The sequence below is a fragment of the Microchirus variegatus genome (genome assembly GCF_963457635.1).
Source record: "Microchirus variegatus genome assembly, chromosome: 15".
Classification (NCBI taxonomy): Eukaryota; Metazoa; Chordata; class Actinopteri; order Pleuronectiformes; family Soleidae; genus Microchirus; species Microchirus variegatus.
In genome coordinates this window covers 7,508,244-7,526,181 of record NC_139816.1, presented here as the reverse complement: position 1 = coordinate 7,526,181, position 17,938 = coordinate 7,508,244, and the positions used below count along the sequence as shown (strand labels likewise).

The following is a 17,938-nucleotide window of genomic DNA, read 5'->3' as shown; positions in this document are numbered from 1 at the left end:
TCATTGGCTCGACATTCTGCAGAGACCTCAGGTATTACAGTAATGTTGATGTGATGCCACTGCCAACACTACCTGTGTTATGGGGGGGGGGGGGACAACAACACTCATCATGTTGTATGAGTGTACATGGCATGCAGGTCTGAGGCAACACCCTAAGTCAATCAAAACACACACTCTCTCTCTACAGGTTCCAGAATGCTCCCTAAAATCACGTTATTTGCACATGCAGACAGGATTATCAACATCGGGGCCTTGAGCACAAGTTTATTTTTAGTCTCTGTTGGTCAAAGATTGAGTTTCCACTGACGAGGAGCTGCTGAATGAAACTCATGAGCACACACACACACACACACACACACACACACACACACACACACACACACACACACACACACACAGTCACAGTGCAGTACTTGTCAGACCGGTGTTGCAGTGGGTGTGGACTGAGCATCTAAGAGTCTGACAGACGCGTATGAGCTGCTCACTGAGTGGGTCGGGGCTGCAGAGTGGGACACAGGCTGGAATTTTCCCTGCTCCGGGACAGACAGACAGACACTTTATGGTGGTGATAGTTCCCATCCCATCAGTGAGAGAACACTAGAGGAGAAGAGGACTGTGTCTGTCACTGTGGATGCTGATTTTGTTTTTACGTTGACTGACACAGAGGAACACAATGGAGGCAAACGGCACAGCTGGAAAAATGGGTGAGTTGTTGTGACGAACGCAGTTTTACTGCCTGACTAATATTATCTTGATCAAGAAACTCCCTCGCTGTAATAATGAATGTCTTTTATCTGCTGTGGGTGTTTGTGTAATAAATCTGCTCTTTCACAGAGTCGAGATTGTTTTCAACAGCAGAGACATGTGGTTTTCTTTACTTCCTGCTGCTTTATAGTGCATTTGTTGGTAAATATGTGACATAATAAGGCTTATGATGGGGTTTGTTTGTTGACAGGACAATAGTGTGTGTCATTTAGCAGGAGGATAAAGTATGTTAAAGTCACAGTGTGGGGTTAAATCTGTTTTTATTATACCTATATACTTATCTATATTTGTAGAAATCTGAAAACAATCACAGTTGTGTTGGGTTCTTAAGATCATAAGGCGTCATTATTGACGGAGATTAAATAGCCTAAAGATACAGTAAACACTGCAGAGAAGGCAAAGCAGCTCAGTGCAACATGGAGACCAAATTATTTAAAATCATTGTACAGCCTATTATTATTATTTTATTGTATATATAATTCCCTCTTTACTGATCGGCCAATGTTTTCTTTTTTTAATGTATTTATTAATACGTCATACAGAGACAAACCAAGAATTTCATTGTACTTTAACCCTCGTTTTTTAACGAAATTAAAATCTAAGGATCTTTACCAGTTCGTGTACACAACACAGATGTACATAATGTATTCATTACTATGTAGAATACAATATATACAATATTAAAACTGGTATCAAGTAGAGGTTTATTAATTTGGACTTTTGTTTTACACTTGTTTTTTTTCAATAATCTCAGTGGCTAATTTTGTATTATTATCGTTTAAAAAAAAAATATATATATATATATTATTATATTAATTATATATATATATAAATATATATATTATATATTATATTAAATTCACATTTTATATTATTATATTTAATAAAGTTAAGCAAGTTTGTGCCAATCTTTTTCTTCTCTGGCGTTAGAATAAGCCAAAATCAGTCAATAATAAAAAATGTGTGAAAACAACTGGAAATGCGCTGTTTCTGGGACTTTGATTGACAGCTGCTGTGAAACTCCTGAGCCAATCAGAGTACTGACACTAAAGTGACTGAACACCAAACACACCAATACGACCTTGGGATTAAATTATACCACAGATATTGTAATCCGAGTCTGACATAATAAAAAGTCTCGGTGTGTGTGTGTGTGTGTGTGTGTGTGTGTGTGTGTGTGTGTGTGTGTGTGTGTGTGTGTGTGTGTGTGTGTGTGTGTGTGTGTGTGTGTGTGTGTGTGTGTACACATGAAGAGAAAAGTGCGGCTATAACAGCGCAATAAATGATCTTAGACCCGCCCCACAGAGGGGGGGGGGGGGGGGTGAACTCCGAGACTTCACTTCCACACCGAGCTCAGCTCAATCCACGACTACTGTGATTTATTTATTTATTTTTTAGTTGTGTATTATTATTGTTTTTATTATTATTATAACAGTTAAACGGTCATGTCTTGTTTATACAAACGTCCTAAGAGGACAAACTCGGAGGAAGTCGCGTTCCAGGCGCGGATGGGGAGGGTCGCGGAGGAGAATGGGAGACTCATAGGTGAGTTGTTGTCCACGCACGCAAAACTGCGTGTGTGTGTGTGCAGATGTTTACTAGTGCTGACGTGCACACAACAATCTGATCTCAATCGGATCTTAATGTAAACTATGTGTGCAGTTGTAGCTGTGGCTGTTTGTTGTGTTTGTATTGAGTGTTTTTTTTTAAAAACGCTTCCTTGTTTGCCTGGAGCGGTGCATTTCTCTTTCATTCTGCCACAAAGTAACGTGAGAGGAAGCAGAAGAATCATCTCATGACCATGTTTCTGTTTGAGAAAGAAGAAGAAGAGAGAAGTGCACGAGAGAGTGAAAGCTGCAGGGGAATCTGCTGCTGCTGAGCTGTTTGGACTCGTTTCTGCGTCTCCTGTCTCACACTTTAGAGACTTTAGAGACACACACACACACACAGAGGCAGCAACCCAGCTGACAATCTTTGGTTCCCAGAATGTTGTGGGAATGTCACCTTTTGGTTCTGGGAACATTCCCTGAAGGTTCCCCGCGAGGTTCTCTTGTGGTTGCCACGGAAACGTTCCCTTGTGTTACTTTTTGGTTGCACATTTAGCTCTCAGGACGTTACTTTGTACACCACCTTCGTACAACCTTTAGAGAACGTTCTCTAAAGGTTCCCAGAATGTTCACCAAACGTTACTTTTCTACAACCTTAAGAGAAAGTTCTCTAAAAGTTGTGGTAATGTTCCCTGAAGTCCCCCCCCCCCCCCAGGTTCTCCTGTGGTTGCCACTGAAACTTTCACTAATGTTAGTTTTTGGTTGCAGATTTGGTTTCCAGAACGTTACCTTGTCACAGCCTTCATACAACCTTTAGAGAACGCCCCCTAAAGGTTGTATGAAGGTTGTGACAAGGTTCCCTGAACATTCCCCCCAAATGTTACTTTTCTACAACCTTCATCCAACCATTAGAGAACCTTCAGAGTTCCCCTAACATTACTTTTCTACAACCTTCATCCAAGCTTTGGAGAACCTTTAGAGTTCCCCTAATGTCACTTTCCTGCAACCTTCATCCAACCATTAGAGAACCTTTAGAGTTCTCCTCACGTTACTTTCCTAGAACTTTCATCCAACCATTAGAGAACCTTCAGAGTTCCCCTAACATTACTTTTCTACAACCTTCATCCAAGCTTTGGAGAACCTTTAGAGTTCCCCTAATGTCACTTTCCTACAACCTTCAGCCAACCTTTTGAGAACCTTTCGAGTTCCCCTAACATTACCTTTCTGCAACCTTCAGCCAACCTTTCGAGAACCTTCAGAGTTCCACTTACATTACTTTTCTACAACCTTCAGCCAACCTTTCGAGAACCTTTAGAGTTCCCTTAACATTACCTTTCTGCAACCTTCAGCCAACCTTTCGAGAACCTTCAGAGTTCCACTTACATTACTTTTCTACAACCTCCAGCCAACCTTTCGAGAACCTTTAGAGTTCCCATAACATTACCTTTCTGCAACCTTCAGCCAACCTTTCGAGAAACTTCAGTGTTCCCCTTACATTACTTTTCTACAACCTTCAGCCAACCTTTCGAGAACCTTTAGAGTTCCCCTAATGTCACTTTTCTGCAACCTTCATCCAACCTTTAGAGTTCCTCTAACGTTACTTTTCTACAACCTTCCTAGAACTTTAGAGAACGTTCTCGAAAGGTTCCCAGAACGTTCCCCTAACGTATAACCTTTTTTATACATTAACGCAAGCATTATTTTGACTTTGAGGTTTCCTGATTATCGTCAAAATAACGTGGTCGTTGAGGTCAGGGAACTCCTTTAAAAAACTCACATCATGTTTACTTTAGTCTCTCAAACACCAGAGTTATTTCAGCTCCATTTTCTGCTTGAAAAAGAAAAGTACCATGTTGTAACCAAAGACAGGACTCAGCTGTAATTCCTTCCTCCCTTCTTTCCTCCCTTCTTTCCTCTCTTCTTTCCTCTCTTCTTTCCTCTGAGCCTGACCTTTAACAAAAATCTCTCTCCCTGTCATTTAAACTCACTTCTTCACCACCTTTCATGCCTCAGCTTGTCTCACTCGGTATTTGCAGTCGGCTCAAGACCAATCCTCCGAATGGAGAGCCCTGCCGACTGACTTTTTCATGTTTGTGAAAAAGAAAAGGAGTAAAAAAACATGGTTTAATAAATCATGTGATTCTCATGAACCTCCCCTTCAAAAGCACAGCATGACTCACTTTAATGATCTGGGCCGGGTCATAAATGATTAACACTAACTCTTGTGGCTGTGTCTCTTCCCTTAAGAACAGTCAAACTCCTCAAATGAGAACAACAACAAAAAAAAATCCTGGAGAAGCCGAATGCTCTTGCAGGGAAAATATCTGAAATGTTTGGTTCCCGCCCACAAATCTTGACTCTGTCCCAAACAAGTTGTCCTCAGCTGCCCTCTGTTTACTGTGAGGACATCGCTGACCATCATAACAACAGATACACATCGGGTTGTTCCATTTAAACTAATGACGGTCGCACCCAACTTTCTTTTTTCTTCTTTTTACAGCGGGTAAACACATGAACAATAAACAGTAACAGCACAGTCGTCCTTTGAACCCGATCTGTTGAATCATTCGTCGTCCCACACCCTTCTAAAGAAAGACAGCATAAGCACATTTTCTTCACCACAATGATAAAACACTTCTACTGTAAGTGCTTAGTATTTTAGACCTTTAAGTAATTATGAAGTCATGTACTGTAGATATGTCTGTAATCAGCCGAATCATGTCCTGAACAAAATGAAAACCTCCTTAGATAGACAGACAGATAGCAATGTCTTCTCTTAGCTAGCAATGCCTTCATTTAGCTAACTTTAAGCTAACATAATATGTTATCTGTCATATTATGATAGATAGATAGATAGACAGACAGACAGACAGACAGACAGACAGACAGACAGACAGACAGACAGACAGACAGACAGACAGACAGACAGACAGACAGATATATAAGATAGATAGATAGATAGATAGATAGATAGATAGATAGATAGATAGATAGATAGATAGATAGATAGATAGATAGATAGATAGATAGATAGCAATGCCTTCATTTAGCTAACTGTAAGCTAACATATGATAGATAGATAGATAGATAGATAGATAGATAGATAGATAGATAGATAGATAGATAGATAGATAGATAGATAGATAGATAGATAGATAGATAGCAATGCCTTCATTTAGCTAACTGTAAGCTAACATATGATAGATAGATAGATAGATAGATAGATAGATAGATAGATAGATAGATAGATAGATAGATAGATAGATAGATAGATAGATAGATAGATAGATAGATAGATAGCAATGCCTTCATTTAGCTAACTGTAAGCTAACATATGATAGATAGATAGATAGATAGATAGATAGATAGATAGATAGATAGATAGATAGATAGATAGATAGATAGATAGATAGATAGATAGCAATGCCTTCATTTAGCTAACTGTAAGCTAACATTTGATAGATAGATAGATAGATAGATAGATAGATAGATAGATAGATAGATAGACAGACAGATAGATAGATAGATAGATAGATAGATAGATAGATAGATAGATAGATAGATAGATAGATAGATAGATAGATAGATAGATAGATAGATAGATAGCAATGTCTTCATTTAGCTAACTGTAAGCTAACATATGATAGAGATAGATAGATAGATAGATAGATAGATAGATAGATAGATAGATAGATAGATAGATAGATAGATAGATAGATAGATAGATAGATAGATAGATAGATAGATAGATAGATAGATAGCAATGTCTTCATTTGGCTAACTTTAAGCTAACTTGATAGATTTCTAATCCTGATCACTCTCAGCATCTCCAGCTCTGCCACCTCCATCGTCTTTTTGACAGTTCCACTGTCTCCAAAACTATACATGGATGGTTGACTCCCTAGGTATTTAAACCCCATCCACTTTCTCTACCAGCCTTGCTCCAATTACCCTTCATCCCTCTTCTCACCAACTCCTCAGGTTCTCTTCTACCTGTCCCCCAACTCTCACCGTAAATCACATCATCATCTGCAAACAACATAATCCTCAGAGACTCCTGCCTTGACCTCACCTGTCAACCTTGTCATCACCGTTTCAAACAAGAGCTGAAGTTTAGAGCCGATCCCCGATGTAATCCCACCTTCTCATCACTGTGTCACTGTCCTTTCACATGTCCTGCACCATGCTCTACATACGTCTCTACAAGCTTTCTCTAGATCCACAAAGAGACAGTTCTTCTGACCTTCTCCGTACTTCACCATCATCACTCTCAAAGCAAACTGTGATGCCATTTCTTGGCCATGAATGAACCCATAGTGTGGTTCACTGATCTCCACAAATCAACGACAAAGAATGTTGTTTATACGCAGATTTGAAGGTGCAGAGATGCAGGGATTTGCAGATATTTGAGACACTTTTTTGTCCGACAGAGCTGCACAAACCGTACTAATGAACCTGACCAATTATTTGTTGTTTTTAATCATTTATGGGTTCTTGCTATAACACAGTGTCCCTTCTTTCTCTTCCTGCAGGTCTGGAGGGAGATTCAGATCTCCAGTTCCTCCTCATCGGCGGCGCCCTGCTCAAGATTCGCTCAAACTCCTGGAAGAAGAGTCGCTTCTTCAGGCTGCAGGAGGACTGCAAGACCATCTGGCACGAGTCCCAACGGCTGTTCAAGAAAAATCAGTCCTGTGAGTGTCCTCGTCTGCCAGGCTTGCATCAGTATGTGTGTGTGTGTGTGCTTGAGTGACGGAATTCTGTTGACAGTCCATCCCTCTGTGTCTTAATTAACCTGCACGTCTGTTGCATGTCATTCTGTCAAGTTTTGCTTCATATCTTAGCAACAAGCTTCTTGCCTCTCAGTGCAACACACCCTTAAAGCCCTGTTATACCATGCAGACCCAACACCATGCAGACTCAACCAAGGGGGTTACCCTAACCTAATGCTGCCCAGATTTTGGAACTGCATGCAAAGAGTGTTGGGTATGCATGGACAGCGCATGTGTGAACGGAATTTCCGCGGAACCAGTAGGTGGAGTATTGAGTCACAGTCACCAAGCAGAAAAAACTATTTGACAACAGAAGAAGTAGTCGCCAAGGATAGTCATCCGAGCCTCAACCTGGCAACCCTCCAACCGGCTGACTCCCCTGCCCGATGGACCTTTTTTGAACGACATGTGTCGACACGTGTGAGGGAGCTGTAGCATCGTTCTCTTCTTCTTTAGTAGGAATGCGCGCTATTTCCTGAGTCCGGACTTGTACCGCCACCCGATGGGGAAGTCAGATACTACAGGACCCTGATGCGCGGGTATACCAGGGCCTTTAAGAATCCCACAAGTCAAGATGGTGGAATGGAAACAACAGATAATGGAAAATAGAACGGAAAATACGAGTGTGAGTCTTGAGTGGATGTTTTTCCAACTGAGAGAGAGAGAGAGAGGGAGATTATGTCCCTGTGATTTCTGCTTCTTCACTGATCCATTGTCGGGGGGGGGGAATGTATTCACACCTCTGGCAGCAGCTCTTGGTTTCTCTCTCCAATCCCAGTAACAACTACTCCCAGTGCCTGATAACGTGTCTCCAAGTCTGATAATTGATCACACACTGGGAGATATAGAGGAGTGAGTCATATGTACAGTATATTGACTCCCACACACATGCAGACACTCACTTCATGACTTTCACAGACATTTCCTTGTTTTTACGGAAACAGTTTGCCATTCCAAGCACTAAGGCAGAAGAGGACATGTGTATTGTTTTTGAAGCACATTTAGTTTTGACTAATAAATTGATGATGTTATTATTGTATTATTGAAACATCCCAGAATTCCCCAGCGAGCAGTAACTGTCCTGTCAGTCTGCTCCATGTTACAATTCTATATTGTGTACAAAGCAGGACACCTATTGTCCATCTGTTTGTGTGGCCTCTGTTGCACCTGCTGCACTTCCTGTTTTTTTTTTACCCTCCTTTTCCCACATCCTTTTGTTATTAAATATAAATACATGTATCACGGAGCTAAGAATAGAGGCTGTGATGTGTTACTGTCATTCTGAGTCAGCACTTTAAATCTGGACTACAGGGATTAGGGGATTGCACATACGTGGCTGTATATTCTTGGCATATTTTCTTTGTGCCATGGTAAAAATAAATAGTAATCCAATTTTTAATGCTAATTTTAGCTGTCCCCTAATCAGATATTGCATGTTTTAGAATCAAATCTAATCTGACATCTATTCCCATGACCTCCAAGAACACAGAAGACTTCAATTCTATGACACATTTAAACACACAGTTACAAAGTCCTTCAGGGTAAATAAAATCCAACAAACAATAAAAAACAAGTATTTCTAAAGTATTTTTTTTGAATGTATTTAGCGCAACAATCTGGTCCGACATCAGTCACGTCAACAGATTTATCGTATGAGAATTTGACTAAACAACCGTCAGCACAGCAGATAGTGTAAGCAGGTGGTTATTGTTTTGCATGCCTTTCCTCGACATCCATTTGAATACAAGTTTGACTTTAACCTGCAGGTTAAGTCTGTACACACACACTCTGACACAGTTGAATAACCACACACACACACACACACAGTGAGAAACATTCTCTTCCTTCTTCTTCAGATTTTTTTTTCTCTCGCTCCCCTAATTTTTGAGAACTAACTTTGTTAGATGGGCACAACAACGCCTTTGTGTGAAGTCTTATGTGGTATTCGAGCGATGCCCCTGTGTGACACTGACGCTGACGTCTTGGGACAGTGTGGTCGGGCCTCTCTCCAGATGGAGATTCTCTGAAAACGTTCCAAATTCACGCCTACGCCGCAGTGTGTTATTATCCGATGGATAACATTTATCCACAGATGCTGCACACTTCCTGCCGAGCTCTTCTCAGGTATTCTGCTCATCCTGCAGTCGGCTGAGTGCAACCCTTAACCAGGCTGACCTTCAGATTTACTCGGCCGCTAGATCAAGTCTGAAGAAACAATGGCCCGCTCTTCATCAGACGCTCAATCACGGGCTCGTAAAAAAAATGTTAGAAACACTATCCCCGGGGGCCTCTCTTAGCTAAGCCCGGTGTTTTGTTAGAAGAGCTGTTGTTGGCATTTAGCGCGATGACATAATCCGCGGTCGCGCACGCTCTTCCGTACATTAAGCTGCCGTACAAAAGAGCTCGCCGCTGACGCGTGGGTTAAAAACAGTCTGCGTGAGCACAGAGACCTTGGGTTTTGTTGTCTTTGTGTGGCAACATATTTTTAGCCCTACACTCCCGTTCAAAAGTTTGGGGTCACTTAGAAATGTCCTTATTTTTTGAAGGAAAAGCACTTTTTTTCCAATGAATGTAACATTAAATGAATCAGAAATACACTCTACTCTACACTAAACGACTATTCTAGCTGTAAACGTCTGGTTTTTAATGGAATATGGCGCAGTTTGTGAACAGGCAAGGCAGGCAACTGCTTGGGGCCCCGAGCCGATAGGGGGCCCCCCCGACACTTGGAGCCTGAGGGCTGTTTTTACTGAAATGTGCAGTGAGCAGCCGCCTCCCCGTCCCCCTTAAACAACAATGGGCGATTTGCAATGACATCTCAGTAGGAAACCTCCCTAAAGGGGCCCCACCTCACTTTAACCTGTGTGAAGTTATAGTTCTGCAAATTAAGAGGAAAAAATTAAAATTAAGAGGATTATTTACAGTGTAATGCATATCTCTTTTTACTCAGTTTATATAGTTTTTTAAAGCTATTATACTTTCACATACTTTTTAATTACAAGGTTTTTCCATGTTATTTCATTCATTTCGGAAAAAAAAAAATATTTTGAACTCATACATTTTTCGTTGGTGTCAGATTATTGTATAATGGTGATGAACACTGGTTGGAAGAAAGGGCCCCCTGGGAATTTTTGCTTAGGGCCCCTATAGACTCTAGAATCGCCTCTGTGTATAGAGGCCCATTTCCAGTGTTCTAATGGTACATTGTGTTTGCTAATGGCGTTAGAAGGCTATTGGATGATTCGAAAACCCTTGTGCAATGATTTTGCTGGTTCTTTCTAATCTGGTCAATGTCTTGACTATATTTTCTATTCATTTTGCAACTCTTTTGATGAATAAATGTGTGACTTTTAATGGAAAACACAACAAAAAAATTGTATAGGTGACCCCAAACTTTTGAACGGTAGTGTATGTAACGTCGATCAGAGTGTTTCACACGTGGTGCGCTCTTTTGTGGGCCAGTGCGTGAGGCGAGGAGATTCAAGGGAGGTCAAATTGCCCCGAACTGAAGTGAAGTCGACGGGATGAAATCTCAGTGGAATGTGCGTCGGGTTGCCAAAGAATCCAAGTGTTCAGCAGACAGAAAAGACATCTACCCGGGCACAGCTCTTGGTAAACAAGATCCTGGATCGGCCCCATGCGTTATGTAACTTGTTCGGGAAAGACGGAAAAAGAGAAAGAAACACCCTTAAAACCTCACACACACACACACACACACACACTGTGTGTGTTACTGTATGTTGTTTCTCTTTATCTGTTGTCATTGTCTTCCTCGTGAGTGAAGGCCACAAGAAAAGAGCTGCCACACAGGAACAAAAGCCTCCTGTTGATAAGAAGCCTCTTGTGGAACCATGTGGACAAAAAGGTCTGCTGTCATAAGATAATGCCAAACTGTCACTGACAGCAACAATAGAAGCAGTATTATCATAGCATTTAAACTATTAAACAAGTATTTAAACTCACAATAATAGTAGTCAACTCATGTGGCGCTAAGGAAGACAGAAACAAGATTAAGAATTTATTAAAAGATACACGATTTAAACATTATACAGTGTGTTGGACCAAATTACTAATTATTATGTTGTGGTTTTGGCCACATTTACACGTGTGTTTGATTGTCTGTTGTTGAGCAGCAAATCTCAAAATGTTGATCTTGAATTTCATTTTTGGCGGCGATCCAGATGTGGATCAGGATTCAGGATTATTTTTTGAACAATCGGCGACCTTCAAGCCTTTCCGCATGTATGTATGCATGTGTGCGTGGGCTTTTCCACAGTCCAAAAACATGCAGATTTTGGGGGGATTAGGCAAATTGGACACTCTAAATTGAGCGTAGGTGTGAGAGTGAATTTTTTTGTCTCTATGTGGCTCTGTGATGGACTGGCAAACTGCCCCGGATTGGCACCAGCGACCCTGATGTGGAGGATAAAGCAGTAGATGATGAGTTAGTGAGTGATGACCTTCCAAGATACTGTGGGGGAGTGGTCTTTGGAGAGAGTTTCAGTGGAATGGATGTTTCAACTCTTATCCGAGAGGCTTCTTTAGTTCTGAGGAGAGCTGAAGGACTGGATTTGGATGACTGAGAATTTTCCCAGTCATTTGCATCACAATAATGTGAGCATTTACACGTTAAAGGCTTTAAATGTTTGTTTCTTTTACGTCTCTGCTCCCCCAAAACAGTCTCCATCGACGACATTGATTCGGTGCGCATGGGCCGTCAGTCTGAGGGGCTTAACAAACACACAAACCCCACCGATGAAGGCCGGTGCTTCTCCATCATCTTCAAGGCCCGCAAGAGGAACCTGGACCTGATGGCGTCCAGCGAGGACGAGGCGAAGCAGTGGGTCACCGGCCTGAACAAGATCATCAACAACCTGCGCAACCTCAGCCGCCAGCAGAAGAGCGAGCAGTATCCTCTTTTATAAGGTTTATCAACCAGCCATGTGTTGTATAAGTCTGAGAAAAAGTAACTATGAGAGTAAATGGATCCTTACATCTGAGCGACAGCTGGATCATCAACTGCATGCGCAAAGCGGACAAGAACGCAGACAACAAGATGACCCTGAAGGAGCTGAAGCACTTCCTGCGACAGATCAATGTCGAATGTGATGATACTTACGCGGAGGACATTTTCAAGGTCAGTCTTCTTTGCACCTCTTTGGGTTCATTGGAGCTGAAATCTAGAAAGATGTTTTTTATCATGGTTGTTTGTGATGTCTAATGCTGCACAGAAATGCGACAAGTCCAATTCTGGAACCCTGGAAGGTGCAGAAATCGAGCACTTCTACGACCTGCTAACGCACCGGGAGGAGATAGACGTGATTTACGACAAGTATGCGCACACAGACGGGCAGATGAGCGCCAGCAACTTCCTGGACTTCCTGCTAAACGAGCAAAGGGAGCAGGCAACCATGACGGACGCGCTCAAGTTGATCGACAAATACGAGCTCGACGAAACAGGTGGGTTTGACTCAGAAAAAGCCCGGCAATGGATTTTAATTGTGTACTTCACAAAATCCACGTCGTTTTGATTTTCGTCCGTCCTCTTTTGTCTCCAGCAAAGCAGAAGAAGCACATGACCAAAGACGGCTTCCTGATGTACCTGCACACAGAGGACGGATCCATCCTGAACCCCGCCCACAAACGAGTGTACCAGGACATGAGCCAGCCCCTCAACGATTACTACATCTCCTCCTCACACAACACGTACCTGATGGAGGACCAGCTCAAAGGACCCAGCAGCACAGAGGCCTACATCAAGTAACTTAACCTTTATCTGCATCGCAACCATCGATAAAAGCAGGATTTTTTTGTGTTTAAGTTAGTTTGAATGTAAGTGAATGTCCAAACAGTGTCACACTGAAGTAGTTCCACTTGAAGATCACTTTTTGTGTGTTTGTTGCAGAGCACTGATGAAGAGCTGCCGCTGTGTGGAGCTGGACTGCTGGGACGGACCCAACGGGGAGCCGGTGATCTACCACGGATACACGCTGACGTCCAAAGTGCTCTTCAGAGACGTCATCAAAGCTGTTAAAGAATATGCCTTCAAAGTACATAGTTGCCATTCCACGCGAGATCATTCGGATCATCATCCAAAAATATTTTTTTGCTCTTATTCATTTAATTATCTCGGGTTTTTTCCCAGACGTCTGACTACCCTGTGATCCTCTCCCTGGAGAACCACTGCTCTGTGGAGCAGCAGAAGCTCATGGCCCATCACATGATCGCCATTCTCGGCGACGCCTTGGTCACGAAGCCTCTGGGAAACACTGTACCCAGCAGCTTCCCATCACCTGAGGTATGTGGTATCTCAAACTTGAACTGAGTGAACAATCATGAGAGTAAAATAAAAGACGGCCAAAATAAGGTCTGAGGTTAGCTTTAGCATAGGGTTAGAGTTAGGGTTAGGTTTAGGGGCAAGGGCCAAGATAAGGTCTGAGGTTAGCTTTAGCATAGGGTTAGAGTTAGGGTTAGGTTTAGGGGCAAGGGCCAAGATAAGGTCTGAGGTTAGATTTAGCTTAGGGTTAGAGTTAGGGTTAGGGGCAAGGGCCAAGATAAAGTCTGAGGTTAGCTTTAGCATAGGGTTAGAGTTAGGGTTAGGGGCAAGGGCCAAGATAAAGTCTGAGGTTAGCTTTAGCATAGATATCCAGGTTAGGCTTACTCTATATTCACTGTTGGCACAAACCTTTATTTTATTAATAACATCAACATTTCCATGGCCAATAATAACTCCTCCAGTGCAGGAGGCGACGCTCTCAGAATAAGAATGGGCTGCACTGTAATTACAGCCTTGCTTAGTAAATCACTAACAGTAGAACACACCCAAAAAATACCACAGTAAACCCCCCCCTTTTTCTTTTAATTTCCTGTTTTCTATAACTTGAATATTAGATTTGTCTGGGAAAGGAAGCTGATTAAATTCAACTCATAAGTTGAGCACAATCATCTCATCAAGTCTATTTTTTTATGCCTTTATCCTCCATGTCAGGGTCAAGCCAAACCCAGCTGACATAGGAAAGGCAGGGTACAAGTTGCCCGTCCAACACCAGGCCAACATATAGAGATAACCGTTCATGTTTATGCTCAATTTAGCATGTCCAATTAACCCAAATCTGCATGTTTTTTGGACTATGGAAGAAGTCGGAGTACCTGAGCTAGGATCGGAACCGGTGACCGGTACCGAAGTATTAAGGTGCTTTGGAATAGACACAGCTGGAGTTGGAATGCAACCCCTGTGCTCTGAAGACGGTCATTTTGCAATGAAGGCATTATGTTTCTGAGTCGTCTGTCCGTCCCTCGGTCGCAGGAAAAGCTTCAGTAAATCATTTGAAATTTGGCACAAACGTCCACTTTGGACTCAAGGATTTAGACCTTAGTTGTCAAATGTCAACGGTCAAGGTGACAGTGGACGAGAAGGTTGGAGGAAATCATTTCAAATGTGCCACAAACTCGGAGGATAACTGACAAGATTTGAGTGATCAAAGATCAGCATCATAGTGGCCTCAAAAAACCCGATTTAAATTCCCATTAAGTCAATATGGGCATGTTATCTCAGTCAATAGATTGGATACAAAACCCCCGAAAGTAAAAGCCTCTCTGTTTCCCATTTTTACGATTCATATCCAGTCCCTCATTCTCCACATATGCTTCCCCTTCAGCTTTGACAGCGAGGATGTACAAATCTTTCAACTCAGTACTCGTAGAGCAACGCAGAGTGAGGAAGCGGGGGAATTTCAACTATAATAAGCGTCAGTGAAAGTCTGCAGGCCTGTTTGAAATGTAACACCCACGGTAGGACTGAGCCTGTGGCTCCGTCAGCCTCCGAGGAAAAAGTGATCCGTGCCTCGCACAACATTTTCCCTCCCTGTCATAGGAAGCAGCGGTCGAGCGTCATAAATGCTAAATGGTCGTATCATTCCCTGCCGTCATGCTGCACAGCGTCTTGAGTTTTTATGAGAGTTGAGAAATCGCACAACAACAACAACAACACATCGTATCTGTCCGTCAGGAGCTGAAGGGGAAGTTCATCGTTAAGGGGAAGCGAGTGAACAAGCTGGAGGCCGCCTTCAGCAACAACAACAGCAGCGTCGAAGAAGACACCGTGTCTGAGGAGGACGAGGCTGCAGACTGCACGGAGAACGGACAGAAAACCAAATCAAAGGTAAAAAAAAAGAAAGAAAACATCATGTTTTTTTGATTATAGCGCACATACATGACCCCCGGAGGCCCTCGCGTTCTTACAGAAGTCAAAGATGAAACTCGCCAAGGAGCTCTCGGACCTCGTCGTCTACTGCAAGAGCGTCCATTTTAGCGGCTTTGAACACGCCAAGGACAACCAGGCCTTCTACGAGATGTCGTCCTTCAAGGAGAGCAAAGCTTTCAACCTGGCTGACTCCTCAGGTGAACAAGTGCACACGAATTTATACTTTTTCATACCTCCAAAGAGCCATAAACCAGGGCTCAGCCAACAAACTCTCAACACGTCTTTTCATTTGCTCCCGCAGCGAACGCCTTCATGCATCACAACATGGACAAACTCAGCCGGATCTACCCAGCGGGCTCCAGAACCGACTCCTCCAACTACAGCCCTGTGCCCATGTGGAACGTCGGCTGTCAGATCGGTACACTTTTGCCGTTATGATGTGCAGAAATCAATAGATCTGGGCAGAGTAGTAACGAGTATACTGCTATACCTTCTTTTTTTTTTTCCAGTGGCACTGAACTTCCAGACTCCCCACAAAGAGATGCACATAAATCAGGGACGGTTTCTGCCCAACGGTTTCTGCGGCTACATCCTGAAACCCGAATTCCAGAGGACCTTGTCCTCCCAGTTTAATCCTAATACGCCGAGCGAGGGGCCCGGGGGGAAGAAGAAGGTCTTCCATGTCATGGTGAGGCATCTTGTGTGTCCATGAAGCTTAAGAAAACATGTTTTTTTTTAGAGGATTTCTGCAAGTAATTGCAATATTCACGGTTTTCGAATCACAGCTCCAAATCCTAAGCTCCTCATGAACCTGGCGCAGTCTCTCCATCTCAAAATGTGTAATAAAACATGTTTTATTTGGTGCAACAAGATAAAAACATACGTCAAATTCTCTTGTAAACTCTTTCCTTTGTAAGGTTTTTTTCATTATACAGAGTAGGTGTAGAAAACCGTCAATAGCCTCTTCTGGATATTTTGATTTACATCATGCTGAAGGGTTATCGTGGAATTATTGATGAGTTATTCTTCAAATTGTTGCTTGAATGCCAAATCACCTGTTCCGTCAACGCTCCACAGCGCCACTAGTGGTCAAAAACCATGTGTACAGTATGTGTTTTTTTCTTAATTTCCGCCACACCAGATCATCTCAGCTCAGCAGTTGCCAAAAATCAACAGGGACAAACACAATTCCATCGTGGACCCTCTGGTCCGGGTGGAGATCCACGGCGTTCCGGCGGACAACGCCAGCAAGGAGACGCCCTACATCAATAACAACGGTGAGCGCATATACGCACAAACAGACACATCGCACTGGCTGAGTTGGAAAATAGGTCTTATGTCCAAAATTCCGAACTATCCCTTTAACAATAATTCATCCGCGCAGGGTTCAACCCCATGTGGAACGAGAGCTTCCAGTTCACCGTCCACGTCCCGGAGCTGACCTTGGTGCGATTTGTGGTGGAGGACTACGACGCCACATCCCAGAACGATCTCGTCGGGCAGTACTGTCTACCGCTCACCAGCATACAGAACGGTTTGTTATTGTCAAATATTCACCCACAAAATACGACCCCGTTTAGTCTAATCCTAATCCCGTCCGCGTATTTTGTCGCCGACGCTGTTAATTGTTAAAGGTGCCATATGTAAGAATGTGGCCAAAAAATACCAAGGTCTTTTAGGTTTTGTTTTCTGACATAACTGGCAACCCGTGGTTGCTCGGCAACTGAGACTCTACTGACTGCAATGATTGGTAGACAGCGGTAGGTGGCGCCACATGCCAAAACATAAACATGATTTGCAAAATGTTTTTTTTAATGCAAATATTTTGTCTGTACTGTTGTTGTTGGTGAGTTCAGTTTGTTATATGAACATTATTCCTGAGTCTCTGTGACATATTAGGAGGATTTTACGGCCGGTTGCTTTAGATTTATTACATAATGCACCTTTAATTTCAAAAATAAAACTAAACTTCCAGTTTTTCTCCTCCTCAGGCTATCGCCACGTGCCGCTGCTCACCAAGCGCGGCGACGTCATCTGCTCGGCCGGACTGTTCGTGCACCTCATGGTCCTGGACGCCGCGTAGACGACTCGTATGTGGCCGGGGGAAAAAAAAAATCAGCTTCTTTTTCCTGTTTCCATTTCTTTTTTTCGCTGACTCACCATTGTAACATTTTCCTGTCAATGTGTGTAATTTTAGCATCTTTTTTTTTTTTAAAGGAAAAAAGCAGTGTGTGAGCTCCTGTATGGCAATGAAATGAAGAGTGAATGAAAAATGTGAATGAAAGAGCAGTGGAGTACAGTTATTTAAAGAGAGAGTAATAATGTGTAAGTTAAGGTGTCGTATTTCCCCCTCAGGATCATAACAAAGGTATTTTATATATACTGATTTAGCATTTTAGCATTTAATGCTACACCATGTGAGCCGTGTTCAGGTGTCAAATCAGATTTTTTAATATTCTTTTCCAAACAGACTCATCACTTCCTCTTCTGTCGAGGATATTTAACATTATCGGAAAACTTAACACACTTTCGCGTCGACGCAAAAGCGCTAACAATGTTTTTTTCCTCCCGTGACAAAAAGCGACTGCAACTGTCTTCAAGTGCCTTCAGTGTATCTATGGTGTCACTAAAATAAAAAAAAACACAACACAAGT

At 42.5% G+C, this 17,938-nt stretch overlaps 1 protein-coding gene across 2 annotated transcripts; it reads left to right on the top strand.

The window, feature by feature from the left end:
* Window positions 1-506: 506 nt before the first annotated feature.
* On the top strand, window positions 507-17,911 carry plcd1a (phospholipase C, delta 1a; the record flags this gene model as incomplete). Of its 2 annotated transcripts, none has more annotated exons than XM_083901912.1 (15): window positions 507-704; window positions 6,845-7,003; window positions 11,762-11,990; window positions 12,089-12,218; window positions 12,313-12,541; window positions 12,640-12,841; window positions 12,987-13,131; window positions 13,227-13,379; window positions 15,090-15,242; window positions 15,325-15,481; window positions 15,586-15,702; window positions 15,794-15,972; window positions 16,426-16,561; window positions 16,669-16,818; window positions 17,276-17,911. In XM_083901912.1, 15 exons carry the CDS (start codon window positions 674-676, stop codon window positions 17,365-17,367), a joined length of 2,262 nt encoding a protein of 753 aa, XP_083758038.1. In that variant the 3' UTR covers window positions 17,368-17,911. The 2 variants fall into 2 exon arrangements, with proteins under 2 accessions (XP_083758038.1, XP_083758037.1); XM_083901911.1 differs by lacking the exon at window positions 507-704 and adding an exon at window positions 2,211-2,310.
* Between the last annotated feature and the right edge of the window lie 27 nt (window positions 17,912-17,938).